At 39.3% G+C, this 16,729-nt stretch overlaps 1 protein-coding gene across 3 annotated transcripts in view; it reads right to left on the bottom strand.

Annotated features, from left to right (window-relative positions):
• Positions 1–7,434: 7,434 nt before the first annotated feature.
• Positions 7,435–16,729, bottom strand: part of LOC128506794 (growth hormone receptor-like) — a 33,522-nt gene continuing 24,227 nt past the window's right edge. For all 3 annotated transcript variants that reach the window (XM_053477386.1, XM_053477385.1, XM_053477384.1), the window contains exons 4-9: positions 14,318–14,487; positions 14,059–14,237; positions 13,640–13,793; positions 11,317–11,407; positions 10,761–10,830; positions 7,435–9,071 (exon numbers count right to left, since the gene is read on the bottom strand). In XM_053477386.1, coding sequence (XP_053333361.1) covers positions 8,400–9,071; positions 10,761–10,830; positions 11,317–11,407; positions 13,640–13,793; positions 14,059–14,237; positions 14,318–14,487 — 1,336 coding nt within the window. In that variant the 3' untranslated portion in view covers positions 7,435–8,399. The remainder of the gene's footprint in view (positions 9,072–10,760; positions 10,831–11,316; positions 11,408–13,639; positions 13,794–14,058; positions 14,238–14,317; positions 14,488–16,729) is intronic.

Here is a 16,729-nt window from a genome sequence, read left to right as displayed (position 1 = left end):
CTAATAATTAACAGAAAAAAAATTCATATACAAAAATATAGTCACATTATACAGAATAATATATCGTATTAATATATTACAATATATAAAAAAATATAGGAATTGCTGCTTTTCATATATTGAGAAATATATATAATTTATTATAATATATAATAAATATTTTTAAACGTATATCATAATGTATGTAATTTTAAATTCAACAATATACATCATCATGTGTTCAATTTGATCAAATATATAATACATTAACATATAAAAAAATATATATAATTATTATTTATTTATTTATTTTTTTTCGTAAAATACGCTTATATGTTAATGTAGTTCGAACAAAATAGACTTTATAGAAATAATCAGAATAGCAGAGTAAAAGTGTGTGTATTTTTTGTCATCATTGCAATATAAATATTAATATATGGTCCATTCATATATTTCAATATATTAATAAATATAAGCACTGGTATCCTATATATTTTACAATATATTGTCATATATTTTTTTCCGTAAGGGCTGATCACAGCCTAAGTGAATATAAACAGAGAGACTTACTAAAGGATACCTTTAAAACTGAGACCTGAAACTGTATCGTCAACCTAATACCCCTATCTCACCTACGCGGTTTCCCGCGGTGGCCATAAGTACAGTACGGTTCATCATAATTCACCGCGAGTTTTTGTCGCTTTTGTCGCTTTTAATTTTTTGCAATGATGACAAAAAACATGTTTAATTTTTTTGTTGGTCCTCGCGGAAGCTTGCGGTCCTTACAGAACTAAGCGAAACGCCAGCGAAACGTCGGCGGGCAACCGCGGCGACTCACGATGCCTAACTCCGCATCTCACCTTGAGTCAAACCGCATAGGTAAGATAGGGGTATAAGCATCTTATATCTTATTTCAGTTCTATTGCTTTGTTGTGCTACGAATGAACTTGTAACCATGTGGTTATGGTTAGTGGTATGTTCTGTAGATTCAGAGGTACTATGTGATCTACTGTAGAAATATAGGGTCAGTGATATAATGTGTGTCTGTGTTTATGAGCGAGGTCAGAGAGAGAGTTCAGTAGGTCATGAATGTTATCGGCAGATAATTGTGGTGTTGTTGTGCTATTTATACATTTGGAATGCAAAGAAAAAAAAAGCCAGCAAGTTGTGGTAGGACCTCAGGTCAACATGCACACACTCATTTCATTGACACACTACAGGCAATTTGGGACTTATATGAGCCTAATCTGCATATCTTTGGACTGTGGGAGGAAACTGGAGTACTCGGAGGAAACTGACCGAGCTTTCGGGAGAACATGCAAACTTCATGCACATAGACCTGAGGTGGGAATCAAACCATTTTGGTGCCAAGCGACAGACAGTGCTAGCCACTAAGGCCCCTTACTCACTCACACAATCATGCACGCACACACACGATTAATTATAATACTGCTCGTATTTCAAGACCTTGCTCGTTTACCGAGTTAATATTTATTTATGATTTTTGCTCGTCTTGTGAAACACTGTATATACTGTATATATACACAAGGGCTGTACTGAAAGTATTGCAAATGTGGGCGGGCCTTTTTAATTAAATAACATATGTTGTTCAAATTGCTCAAGTTTGTAGAGTTTGCGTTGGCGCCATTGTTTAACCTGATTCTCAAAATCCTATTTGAACGTCTTCCGCGTGGTTCGTCTTTAGTGCTGGTTTCCCCTTCTTTAAACGTGTGGTTTTAAATATTAACATGATAACTCCATGGACACAATTACAATCAATGCAATAACAGTGTTCTGTATAGTAATCATACAGTAAAGAAAATTACAGGTTATACTTTACAAATACCTGTGAGAGCCCAGAACTCACTTTGATAAACATTGCTCTAAAGGCTTGACTGACTCAGATGGCTTGAAAGCAAACAGGTACATGATGTTTACAGTGTCATGGTGGATATTTCTTTTTAGAAGGAAACTAGCCAGGAATATATTCGGTTTATGATAAATGTGTGCAAAGATGAAAAAAAAGAAATCTGCTGGCATAGGTTAATATCTATTCCTATAAGCTTGTCATGCTTCATCTTATATTAGAAGTATCTGTGGAACATCTACACTGTCAACATACTATATCGTCAACCTTTTTACAGTACTATCAGGTGGCAGACATGGACGAAGGCGCTGGTAAACAAACTTTTTATTAATCAAGCTTGCGACAGACCCGAAATGTGAAACAAAAACAAACAACATGGTAAGTGAACAGGCAGAAGTTAGGCTATGTAACATTAACTACACTAGGCAAAGAGCAAAGCCAAGGAAACCAGAAACAAACGGGACTAGATATACTGTAAGGTGTGATAATGATCGGTACAATACACAGTGTACACCGATCAGCCATAACATCAACACCACTGCAGGTGAACTAAATAGCGTTAATTACCAACTACTGTTGACAGCATCATGGGGACCCGAGGTCCCGGTCTAAGTCCCACTGAGGTCCGGCGGTACCATGCTTTAAGGTGTCCTGCCTCAGTGACGAAAGGAAACCCATACTGGTTAGTTTGAGTGTTATGGCTGATCGGTGTATACTTCACAATGACTGTGTGTCCCTATGTACTGTACAGTGGATAAAATAGAGTCCAGCTGGGTGTCATCAGTAATGTGGTTGAGTTTAAACTTGTGTCATGGGACCTTGGTTGACGTTAAGTGGTGTTATGTGTACTGACTGCTGGACGCCGATTTTGATGTAGACTTGACAAAAATATTAGATTACGATTATTTTCGAATATTAAATCGATTCTTTTTTAACAAACAATTATTCTCAAATTGTCTTATTTATACAATGCAATTATAATTAAAAATGTAACAAAAACAACAACAACAACAACATCAAAAAGAATACTTGCTTGCTTTGATCCTTTGGACTTGTAGGCACAAGTTATTATGTTACAAGTGGTTCCATCTGCTGGTGAAAAACCTTAGCATGAAGGCACAGCTTATGGTGTGGGTGAAAGAGTGTGTATTTATGTATTATGAGTATCTACACCACAATGTGTCCCCTGCATCTGAAGGCCATGTATTGTCTTTATTTCAATCCTGGGAAAGTGCTTTGGAAACAAAAATAGGACTAATCTTCTCTTAAAAGACATTCCAAAAATACATATATATTTACACATCCATCTAATTTACAGTAAATGCACAGTATATACATTTGTGTCCATGTCTCCTTAGGAATTTTCTCATTTCGTTTTTGTGTGTCACAATAAAGGCACGAACTAGACGATGTCTAAGCAGCACAACACGCCACGAGTCACATGACATCACAGCGTGGCAGTAAAAAAGAGCGACTCGTAAAAAAAATAGCATAGAATAGCATCAATAAAAAAAATTCAACATTTAAAACAGCAAAGATTGCTTGCATTGATAACACAGTGCTTCGTTTAGCCGAACGACCCACATAACATATACAGTAAGTGCATGGCAAAAAAAAACAAGCCCACTGATTTTTTTCTATTTCTAAACAGCAATTATTAGTAGGTTTCTGAGGACATCTGTCAAGCTGGTTTAGAGGATTTCCTGCATAGCTCGGATCTCGTATAGAAATTGCAGATAATATTATGTAGTAATACGTACGATAGTAATATATATTATTTTATATAACGTGCTTTGTACTATGATTATATGGTACAGATAGTTTCACGAAGTGCTTTTTTCTCGGTCAGGAATTTATTTTAAAAAATAATGGGTGCATGTCAGGACTTCAACGTTACAATGTTTACGCTTATGCTTGGTTCAAGTCGGAAACACACTACATATAACTGTTCCATAGCTTTTAATTCCCACTACACATGGGACAGTCTGACTAATACCTGCATAACATAGTGGATTGGATATTGGAGAAACATATCAGATATTGATCATAGCTTGATGAAATATGCCGTAATAAATAGCAGCAAAAACTGCAGTTGGGTTCTGGGAAAAAAATCATTTCCGCAGATGGAAATTCTAAGCGACTTGATTGTTTTTTTTCTCCTGTTAGGATTGAGGCTTTTGTCCAGTAGTTATGCTTTATACTTTATTATATTTCATTATATTTGCTAAGAAATAATTAAAGAAAACAAAAATCAAGTTAAACCGTGACTTTTGATTGTGTAGAATAACAGAACATAGTTATAAGAGCAAAAACTATCTTTTTTATTTCTCTATATAATCTCCTGCTACACTAATGCACTTATCCCAGCGTTTTACTAGGGCTTGGAAACCATCAAGGTAGAAAGTTTCCTCAGTGTGGCAGAACCATGATCAGACTGCCTGCTTCATGTCGGAAACACTGGCCTCCCAAGAACTCCTTTAATGTGGAAATTGTACAGGGAGGGTGATGTTTGTTTAGGCGACCGGGCAGGGTGTTCCGAATGGAGCAATTTTTCCACGGGTGGTTTGGTTAATAGGCATTCCCTCAACAGAGTGCAGTTTAAGTACACTTCGGAATGGAATGCAGCCCATCTCACACACTATCCACTTTCTAAGGAAGGGATTCTGATTAACCTTAAATGAAAGCAGCTTTCCTACCAATAATAAAAAGCAGATTTTTTTTACCACCAGATAAAGATCGGCTGTTTTTGTTCCCAGATTAAAAGAAGCCAGTCAACATTCTAAAAATGTTAACCAGTATTATGCCTTCATGCACAAAAAAGTCCCGGTTTGACTTGAACGCCTCTCCTAGATAGTAAACAGTAGTCATTTATAAAGAAAACAATATTAGATGGATATCGATATCAGTTAATACTCAAGGTTGCAGCGATATTTTACTAAACCAAGTCCCGAAATCTTATTAGAAATCTTATTATCACTTCATGTCGTGTCTCTCCCACCACTCTCAGTATGTTCCTAGCCTCTTTGGTGTGTCTCTTTTTTTTTTTTTATTGTCTTTTGGCATCCTGAGATACAACTGTGCTCTTTTTCACGCCTAAGAAAATCAATATCCCATCACTTGCACATGGTCCATTAACACAAAATCTATTTTATATAATAATTACATAATTCAAAATTACATCTATATTTATATCACTTGATATACACTGATATCACTTGCGAGGTTATATTGTTGAATGTTTTGACTAAAATATTTGACTTCATATTTATAGACTTTCACTTAAGCATAAGAACATGTCAAATTTTTAAATAATCTTTTATGATTGTCATCACGGTAGAGAACAGCACTGCTGCCTCACAAGACCAGGGTTCTGGATTTAATCCTGAGCTCATGAATGACTTCTGTACAGCGTTCTGGTTTGATCCAGTTCAGATTAAGGTCGACCTGTTTGACGTCAAATCTGCAATGAACAACAATTCAATGTCACTGTCACGTCTGATACACTGGCCTCCCAAGAACTCTAATGCCTCATTTCCTTAATGAAAAAAAACAACAACCTGTTTTGATTATCAAAGGCGTTCTATCTTTGATCCCATACTAGCCACCACACCACTTGACCATAACAGGAACTCGGCTGGGAGTTATTGCCACATCCACATCCCTTGTACACTCGATTCAAACTTTTTTTTTTAATATGTTTGGGCTATTACAGTAGTTCTTGAGAGGCCAGCGTTTCAGACATAAGGCAGTTAGTCTGATCATGGCTTTGCTGTACTGAGAAACTTTCTACATTGATGACATTCAAGCACTAGTGAAACACTGGGATAAGTGCATTAGTGTAGCAGGGGTTTATATAGAGAAACAAAAGGAGGTTTTACTCTCAGAATTGTTTTGTCATTCTGTTTAATCAAAAGTCCCGGTTTGACTTGAACACACGATGTTCTGTATAAAAGCCAGTTCCCTGACAATTTAAAAAAACATTCCCGATCTGGTAGAAACTTGTGCAGAAGATTCCAGGGTAAGATGGCTACATGACAGCAGAATTTATCATGTAAATATTGTGTTACTTTCTTGGATTGTCTCATGCATGCATGTATTGATTGACCCAATATCCGATCCAATACTCTATAGTCTATATCCTACATCTATCTTAGAACTTTATCGACAGTTAGAACCTGAGCAAACGGCATACGTGTTCACGTCTCTTTGTTTCTTGAGTCTATTAAACAATCTTAAATGTGACACAGTTCTTTATATTTATAATGTAATAACTGCACCAACTGTGAACAGTCCATTAACAATGTGGTGCAAAAAAAAAAAAAACAACAACAATCAAACAAACAAACCAAAAAAAAACACAAGCAAAGTTGCTGCCTGCAAATGCCTTCTCAGTAGTGTTACCGTATAAATCTACATGGATCCATTTTCATAATCCACATACACATCAGCACAAACTGGCAGGAACAGTCCAATGACTGGCAGGCCAGTGCCAGGCTGTCTCTAGTTTGAGAATGTCGCTGATATATCGGACTAGACCAGCACAGGCAATCAAAAGCAGTTGAAGAGCGGTAATAAAGATGAGCTGTCCTCTTAGATGCTCTGCATTAGACTGTGACAAGCGGACTTGACAAAGACACCCACTGATGGTCCTTGAGTTACTCGTTAAATCGTTTGGTGTTTGATGAGTGTACATAAGCCTTTGAACTTTATTGATCTGAACATTACAAAAAAAGTGTTTACATCTATTTGCACTTTTCATGTTCTGCTTATGTCCTTGATTTACAGTACTCTCCAAACGTCATGAGCCAACCCACATTTATTCATAGTTTGCTTCCAAAGAGCCAGACTTTCTTGTATTTTTTTTAATGTAGTCTCAAGGAAAAGTTCTCCAGGCTTCATGAAGGACCTGAAGCTTTTGGCTCTCATTTTCAGTCATGACCAGCTTCAGAGAATGCTTTCGTCACAGTGACCTATGAATCATTCAAACATTGAAACGATCCAACTTAAGGCATGAACCAGCGAGAAACAGGTGCGGATGATGATGATGACAGATGATCCGGCTGGTGATTGGTATACTAATGATGCTAAATGCTCATTGGTTGGAACAGACGAGAGATGAGGTTGCTGCTGAGGTTGTTATAATTTTTTAAAATGTATCTTTAGGCACTTTGCAGCCTGTTGCAGTAACACATTTGGTCTCAGGTAGCTAAGGTGATAGGGTGTTGATTTGGGGATGTAAGGATCTGGGTTTGAGCCCCGCCGTCGGTGTGCTGCCATACCCCATACTACGCAGCCACTAGATGCAATCCCATACTACGCAGCCACTAGATGCAAAAACGGCTGCCGTGGCGACTCCTTGACGAGGTTTGAATTTTTTTTATATTTACTCAATCACTCACTCATCTTCAATACCGATTTATTATTATAGGGTCGCGGGGACCTGGAGCCTATCCCAGGAGGCTTAGGGCACAAGGCGGGGTACAGACTGGACAGGGTGCCAATCCATCGCAGGGCTTTTTTTAAATTTAATATAAAAAAAAAATGAGCTGTGCCTCAAGACTATTTAACAATACTGTACATCAGGTGGGATGAAAAGAAAGCAACTCTGGAAAAAGATTGGAAAATTGGGTTCGGACCAAAATTCAGCTTAATGTCAGAAATGTGACCTAAATATGATATACCAAACTAAAGTGTAAATGATTATTTCAGTCATTTTCCTCCTAATGCCGCATTTTTCCTTGGAGGTCCCCTGCTTGGATTTAAGAAGAGCTGAGCCCCTCCTGGCTACAACCTATACCAGCTCAGCCCAGCCCATATACACAAAATATATATAGATATATATTTATATAAAAATAATAATTTGATCATTTTAAATAAAGTTTTTTATTATACTGTAATTGTATAACTATGATCTTGTTTAAAATCCTCATAACTTTTAACACACCCTGCATTTTTGTACCCCCCTGAGGGGGGTGTGGACCCCAGGTTGGAAACCATGGGCATAGATCACAATGATCACCGGGTTTAACAATCCCTCCTTAAAATCAGCCCGTCTGGCTAAAGATGTGTGCTTTTTCTCTGCTTTGATCATGTTTTAGATAGTTAGTTCCCATTAAAAATGTCATGGATAATTAGATACTGAGATCCAAACAGTTAGGACAACCAGTGGTGTTGGCTGTGCTGCCAACGATTCTAATTTCTCTGGATAATAACGTGCTCAATAGCTCGCCTGAAAAGGGTTTCAAATGTTCTGCAAACAAGAATTGTTGCTGTGATCGTGAGCCTGTTTGGATCAATTCCAAAATCGAATAAGTGATAGTTTTATATGAATTTGAGAAACTTTCAACAGTCAGAACAATCCGAAAGCATAATAATTACACCACCTAGTGGCCACATTACAATAATGACACCACCTTAAAATGAAGGTGGCCAACACATTTCAAATAGTTTTCTTGAACTTCAGCTATGAACGGCAATACAACCCAATTTCGGTCTACACCTGATTTCTTTTTCTGTCACAGAAACTTTTGAAAGCTGTTCATGGATTCATCGTTTAGCTCCTTTCCGTCGGTTGGGGTAATAAAGGCACAACGTACTCGTTCTGCTTCTCCTCTCCTGCGCTCAACCTTATTTCATTGTTTTGAAGCTCTTTCCGTTTCTCCAAGTATGCTGTTAACTGGCTGAGCTTCTCCGTGTCCTCCTCTGGTTTATCCTTTAGGTCAAAATATGGAGAGCCTTTGAGTAAATCTGACATGCAGGGCACCAGCTGCACCATCTCGTCATCGGTTACTCCATGAACACAGGTGTAGAATTCCTGAGCAGTGGGAGCATTGGTACTTTTAGGGCCAGGCCCTATAATCATGCTGTAATCCATACCTGGGAACGAGAGCAACTTGGGCTGCGTGTTGCTTTTCATCGGCCAAGCCCACAAAAGGGTTTCAGGGCTCATGGCCACCTCTGAAGACTCTTTCGTAGAGTAGGGGGGGCCTTGACAGTACGGGTTGGGGCTGTCAGGGGTTTGGAGTAGTTGTTGTCCTTCAGTGCAGGCAGGGCTTTGTATGCCTTGTATCTCGCTAACTTCTTGGATGCTAGACATGGAGCTCCTTTGGGATAAAGAGATACCTTCATCCAGGCTGACCTCGTACACTGACTCCCCACTGTAGTGTGGTACTTTGTAGCCTTGCAGGGAGGAAAAGTGCTGATTGATTTCATCCATCTTGCCTTTCTGAAGGAAAAGAGAGGTAGAGAGAGAAATACAGTAAGGGGACAAAAACAATGGAAATGGAAAGTTATAAATGGATTAAAGAGGTGGGTGCCACCAATTGTGCCAGTTCTCCCACTTAAAAAGTTGAGAGAGGTCTGTAATTTTCATTATAGGTATACCTCAACTATGAGAGACTAAAGAGAAAAGGAAAAAAACAGAAAATCACATTGTAGGATTTTTTATGAATTTATGAATTTATTTGCAAATTATGGTGAAAAAATTTGTATTTGGTCAATAACAAATTTTCATCTCAATACTTTGTTATATACCCTTTGTTGGCAATGCCAGAGGTCAAAAGTTCTCTGTAAGCCTTTACAAGGTTTTCACACACTCTTGCTGGTATTTTGGCCCATTCCTCCATCCAGATCTCCTCTAGAGCAGTGATGCTTTGGGGCTGTCGCTGGGTAACATGGACTTTTACCTCCCTCCAAAGATTTTCTATGGGGTTGAGATCTGGACACTGGCTTGGCCACTCCAGGACCTTGAAATGCTTCTTATGAAGCCACTCCTTCGATGCCCGGGCGGTGTGTTTGGGATTATTGTCATGCTGAAAGTCCCAGCCATGTTTCATCTTCAGTGCCCTTGCTGATGGAAGGTTTTCACTCAAAATCTCACGATACATGGCCCCATTCATTTTTTCCTTTACACGGATCAGTCGTCCAGGTCCCTTTGCAGAAAAACAGGCCCAAATGCATGATGTTTCCACCCCCATGCTTCCCAGTAGGTATGGTGTTCTTTAGATGCAACTCAGCATTCTTTCTCCTCCAAACACATTTTTTTTGGTTTCATCTGATCATATGACATTCTCCCAATCCTCTTCTGGATCATCCAAATGCTCTCTAGCAAACTTCAGACAGGCCTGGACATGTACTGACTTAAGCAGGGGGACGTGTCTGGCACTGGAGGATTTGAGCCTGGCGGCGCAGTGTGTTACTGATGGTAGCCTTTGTTACTTTTGTTCCAGCTCTCTGCAGGTCAATCACTAGGTCTACACCCGTGTAGTTCTGAGATTTCTGCTCACAGTTCTTGTGATCATTTTTGACTTCACAGGGTGAGATCTTGTGTGGAGCCCCAGATCGAGGGAGATTATCAGTGGTCTTGTATCTCTTCCATTTTCTAATAATTGCTCCCACAGTTGATTTCTTCACACCAAGCTGCTTACCTATTGCAGATTTAGTCTTCCCAGCCTGGTGCTGGTTTACAATTTTGTTTCTGGTGTCCTTTGACAGCTCTTTGGTCTTGGCCATAGTGGAGTTTGGAGTGTGACTGTTTAAGGTTGTGGACAGGTGTCTTTTATACTGATAACAGATGCCATTAATACAGGTAACGAGTGGAGGACAGAGGAGTCTCTTAAAGAAGGAGTTACAGATCTGTGAGAGACAGAAACTTTCTTGGTTGTAGGTGACCAAATACTTATTTTACAGAGGAATTTACCAATTAATTCATTAAAAATTTTACAATGTGATTTTCAGGATTTTTTTTTTCTTATAATTTTATTTCTCATAACTGAGGTATACCTATGATATTTAATGAAAATTACATATTATATATATATATATATATACTGTATATATATAACTCTAAGAACCTTCCAACACTTGATATAAGTGATCATGTGGAGGATTGTGTAAGCACGATGGAGCCAAACACCTTTAGAAGTATGGGATCGATTCCTCTGATGCAGGGTTTGGGGATAGGTGGCAGTAGGAATGCTTTTATCCTGCAGACATAAAGGGCAAAATCAAAGAGCAATCTTACTTACAGAAGAGAAGAACTCGCACTCATTTGGCATTTGAAATCTTTTGGATTGGATTGCTGTTTTTCCAAGGGAGAGATTTGTTATTCGCTTGCTGCATAATCAAGCAAATGTCAGACCTATGTATAGACTGGCAGTGTTTCTAACGTCAGTATAAACATGCCGAATGAACAAGTGTGAGTGCATGAATGCTGCTATATTATCATTAATGGTGTTCGACTATGTGCATCTGTCTGAGGTTTAAGTGAGATTACTGGATTAGTGTGGAAATAATCAAACACACACAGATGTGCGCACACACACGCACCACTCACTTTCAATGGGTGCATTCATTCCTTTCAAGTGTTATAATAAAGGGGGACCTTTAACCCTTGAATACAGTTCCGGGTTTTAGTTCTCTTTTTTTTTTTTCTAAATCCAAGTGCTGAGAGACAGACGTATGTTCCTCACCTCTTGCCTTGTGGAATGACCCAAAGCCCAGTGATAAGCACAATTATGACTACAATGGTAGCCAGCAGTACAGAAATGTACAGCATGTGACCTGAAAGAGACAGAGAGACAGAAAGAGAGAGGGGGGTTACCATGCACCATGATTATTCTAACACATAACTGAAGCTTTAAATTAAATTGAATTGAAGTGCAAACGTTCTTGTATTGTTCAGTCTGGGTATGACTGGTTCCTAAGAAAAGCTTTTAGGTGGTAGCTAAAGACATGAGCGGAAACGTTTCTACATAATAATTCCATTGCTCTTTGATAAAGTGCAACATACAGGTACACGGAGCTTAAGCATGGAGAGTAAAAACGATATATGTTCCTATATCATTCCCTACTACACCAATGCACTTATCCCAGCGTTTCACGGGTACTTGGACACCATCAAGGTAAACGTTTTCTCAGTATGATGGAGGCTTGATCGGTCTGCCTGATATGTCTGAAACACTGGTCTCTCAGGAACTCCTTTCAAGGCCAAGAATGTATTAATTGTACTGGGGAAGGGTTCAACTATCTGCATCTTAGATGACCATGCAGGGCCTTAACAGACATTCCCTCAACAGGGAGGAGGAACAACAGGTTAAGTACACTTTAAAATGGAATGCTGCCCATCATAGACCCATCACTAAGAAATGGACTCTAACCCCAAACAAAAAAACAAAACAAAAAAAAGAATAAAAATCAGCTGTTTCTGTTTTTACATTGGAAGGAGATAGCGGAGATGGTTCAGGCATCTGGTAAGGATGCCTCCTAGGGCAACCTAGGACAAGGTTTCAGGTGTGTCTGACATGGAGAAGGCCCCAGGTTAGACCCAGGACTTTTGCCTGGGAGCATTTGGGTATCCCTTTGCATGACGCGGTGTCAGTGGAGAAAGAAGAGTAGGAGGCCGGACCCAGGTAAGCGAAAGAAAATGGATGGATGGATAGATGAATGAATGTTTGTACAGGATTCTGATGTGTGAATCATGGTGGTGGAAGCATAATGCTATGGGGCTGCTCAGTTAAAACTAGGGCTCTAGTCAAGATTCAGGGAATCATGGATTAATCCCATGGGGCAACTTCAGGTGCTGGAAAAATGAAGCGACTGGGAAAGTGCTAAGTTCTTCGAAAGTCTGTACGTCTGGCTTCTTATCTAACCTGGATTCTTATTCAGTGAAAGTGGCAGCAAATATTATTTACAGCCCAGTACTCATATTTTAATTGTATTTGAGTTAGCTGTCCAATTCCATACCTAAGATTTGGGAACCTGCCAATGTTCTCCCTTTACTTACAGATGGTGAACCTTCACAGCTTTTAGTCTACAGGCTTATATTTTGAATTCCAGATTAAGTTGCAGGTTGAGCAATTTTTTATCGATAATAATATACTATAATTTCAATTTCAGTGATTTTCAATGTGGTTTGAGAAAGGGTCACAGCACTATTACTGCTGCTACGGTTGTGACAAATGGTCTTACTAGTGCTTTGGACAGAAAAACGGCATTGTGCTGCTTTATTCGTGCATCAATCCAAGGCGTCTGATTCAGTGCATTCAGCTCCTGCCAGGATGGCTATGAGCAGAGCTCTCACATTTGAGCTTCAAAACAGTTTGCTCTTCAGAGAACCTATGGGTGATGTCACAAGGGGTTCTTTTTACACAGTCGATGATCGCTCCTAATACAGTACCAAGCTGTTTTTAAGAGGACTATGCACAGGGGGCCCTTGCTTGCTTAATTCTAAGATATTTGATAGATCTGGATCATTTATTGCAAAGAAAAATGAAATTTATAAATAAATAAATAGAATGGAGTGCTATCTTAAAGCAAAACAAGTGCTTTAACAAAGTATTAGTTAGCAGGTTTGTAAAATTGTAATAAGTGCTTTATTTCATATTTTTTTAGTATATTAGTGCTATAATCGCTACAGTGATAATGCACTTCTGACAATCGGTCAAAATCCAGATGTTGAAGGAAGCAGAACCAGTATGTACTGGCATGGCCAACCATTACCATGGCAACACACAAGACTTCACCGCAGTAAAATCGCATGTCCGTGCGCAAGCAGGAGTGACATCATGATAAGACACAGATGATGAGTGGGAGAATCCTGAGAATTCAGGACTGCTTCATCATAACAAGCTCTTAAAAAAAATAATAAGTGTCAGAAAGCAAGTCATAATCCATGCTGTCACTTATTCAGTGCCAGAAGTTTAATGATCTGAACTGCTTAAATGGAATCGTGCTGGGATTTCATTGCTACAAAAGCATGTCCCTACGTGTGTGTGTGTGTGTGTGTGTGTGTACCAGGCGTGTGTCTGGAAGGAATGTCAACGGTAATTGGGGCGCTCCACTTGCTCCACAGATTGTTGTTTTTCGAGCGGCAGCGCACTTGGACCTCATAACTCCCCACCGACAAGCCTAGAAGCTCCAGATGGGGTTCGCGCAGCCGCTCCTTAACCTGTAGGGGGAGACAGACACCACACGCACACGTACGTCACTGTGAGTTACATGTCATTTTAGCGTTTCATGACATAATCATCAGTCATACTATTACATAACGATAAATCACAGTGCTTCTCACGTCCAAACATGGATGTTTAAGATCACAGCAAGTACAATTTACATTATTGTTTTTTTTTTATTCATCAAAACATTCAGTAAGGCTTAAAGACCTGTAACTGATTGTCTTGGATTGGTCCCCTTTTCTACATTTATCTCATTACCTTCCAGTTATTGGGCTCAGAGACCGCTCTGTAACGTAGCTCATAGACGAGTGTAATCCACCCAATTTGGACATGTTGGGCGATGGGGTACTGCCAGGACACAAGAACGGTGCAACATGCTTCATCCTTGGTCATGTTCAATAAAGTGTACGTGAGGTTAAAAGGCGGATCGATCTCGACTGTGGACAGAGACAAAGGAACCGTTAGGCGTAAATCACACTGTCAGAAATCAGGGTCATTAAATTTACAGCATGCTTACCGATATCGGCCACGTCCAAACAGTGCTCGTTAGAGGTGAAAGAACCACTGCTGCTGTATGCTGTTACATTCAGACAGTACACCTCCCAAACCACTGTGTGCACGGTGTCAAAGTAACAGCTGTTCGGTCCGCTGCTCACATAGTCGGGGCACTCTGTTGGAGGCCCATTACTGAAAAGCAAAACAGGATTACACTGAAATAGATCAAAGATAATTATAATAACTCATTCTTTTTCTACACTATTTGACCTTTTTTTTTTTTTTTTTAAATTGTCTGTTGGTTTAGTTTGAGGATTGAAAAAATTTTTTTTCATATTGATTGATATAAGTGTACATAATCTGAATTATACATGATCTCCGGGTACTCTGGTTTTCTCCCACCGTCCAAAGCCCTGCAGATTAGGCTAAATGGCGTTCCCAGATTGTGTGTGTGCCCTGCAATGGATTGGAACTAAGACTCCTGGGATAGGCTCCAGCCCCCCTGTGACCCTGAATACAGGATAAAGCGGCATAGATGATGAGTGAGTGATCTAAACATAGGCAGCGCAGTGGGTTAGTGGTTAAGACTGTCGCCTGGCGCCTCCAGGGTCCGGGTTCGATTTCCACTTCAGGGTCTGTGTGGATGGAGTTTCCATGTTCTCCCTGTGCTTGGTGGGTTTCCTTCCCCAGCTTGAATACATGCAGATTAGGCTTTCCGAATTGGCATTCCAAATTACCTGTAGTGTGTGAATAAATGTGGAGGTGGTACCACGATTATAAAAATGGGATAAATGCAATGGTCACCGTTGGCCTCCACGTCCCCTAGTTGGACTACAGAGGTTCCTAGATAGATGGATGAATGCATGTTCTGAATGTCCAGAGCAGTCATGCTTTCAGGTGGTGTATGGCATAAAAAGAACTGGAACACTAATGTTGGACGAGTGTTGTAAAAAAAAAGTTGGAACAACATTGCGATGATGTTGGGATAAAGTTGAATGAACACAATGTTGCAAATACAACCTCAAAACAACTGAACTGTATTTCGAGCATCTATGCTGTTTAACATCCATCACCGGAGGATGGGGTGGCAAAATATTTGGCTGGGGTGGCTTGGGAGGACGTTATACGGGGAGGCATAAATAAATAAATAAATAAATAATCTTTTTACCTTGCATTGATTCATGTTTAATGATTTCACAATTCACATGTTTGATGATTTTCACATCCATCATTAAATCTAAAGGAGATTGAACAGAGTAAACCGAGAACAGAGAAAAACTGGAACTCCAGCAGGATGATCTGTCTCCTCGTCTCCATCTGTCTCAGCATCACCCCCTGCTTCTGTCTTCTCACTCTGATTCAGTTCCAGCCCCATCTTCACTCTCACATTAACCAAGCAGTACCATTCCCCTGCCCTAGATCTGCCCCTACATCCATTTGCACAGCGTTGTTGTTGTTTTTTTTTGTTTTTTTTTTACCCTTTTGGCTCCTTTTCTATTTAATATTTAGATAAATTGCTGCTGTCGGGTATATTCTGTGGTGCTTGTTGTTATCCACATGCATTTACTAGCATGAGCAGCATATTACATTGCAGTAACCATGCAGTGATGTAAATACTGTTAGGCTATAAATATTAGGCTATAAATAATGTTTTGAAAGCATTTATGCAACATCACAGTAAGTTAGGGGCATTTGTTTCACTGTCGTCCCAACATTGTTTCATTCGAACTTTCAATCTTCCAAAAACCTAATAACAACGTTGTCCCAACGTTGCCGAGTTAACACCGTCACAATGTTTAGCCAACCAAAAATTCCTTGCTGGGGATGTGGAAAATCTCAGCGTTTCTCTTCTTGAACGGAAAGTTTCATTTTTTGTTGTTTGTTTATTTACAGTTTACAGCAGACCCTCTTTTCCAGAGGAACCTTCAGGGGCATTTGGTCACTAAGAATCGAAAAGATACTATTGAGAATATTTCATCAGTTAAAGTGTATGAATAAAAAATAAAGAAAGTGAGCCAACATAAATGCATAAATCGAATACAAATAAAATTGAACTGGGAACTGGAAACGCTGGGGTGTAAACTGGAGGACGGGCCGGTTTATCTGCACACGGCCGGAGGTTTAATGCTAGTCGTGTTTATGAGTGGAGGAATGTTTAAAGACTGATATAAATGTTTTTTTCGGGGCTGTCTTATAAATTGGTTCTCTGTTTCTCACGGCATATTTTTAATCCGCTGTGCAACAGCTGAGACACTTCAAACTATTTAAAAGAGGCACTCTCCTTGTGTGGTGTGCTTGACGTGTTTAGATCTTCCTCCTTCAGTTTTCATAAGAGACCATTTTCTTTAAACTTCACATGATTTACCTTTTCGGTTTCGAACAACAATCTCATTCTAATTCTATAGAATTGAATTAATCTAGCTGTGTTTTAATT

The sequence above is a fragment of the Clarias gariepinus genome, chromosome 18 (genome assembly GCF_024256425.1).
Source record: "Clarias gariepinus isolate MV-2021 ecotype Netherlands chromosome 18, CGAR_prim_01v2, whole genome shotgun sequence".
NCBI classification, from domain to species: domain Eukaryota; kingdom Metazoa; phylum Chordata; class Actinopteri; order Siluriformes; family Clariidae; genus Clarias; species Clarias gariepinus.
The sequence above is the reverse complement of the archived record's forward strand: the minus strand, read 5'-3'. Positions and strand labels throughout refer to the sequence as shown.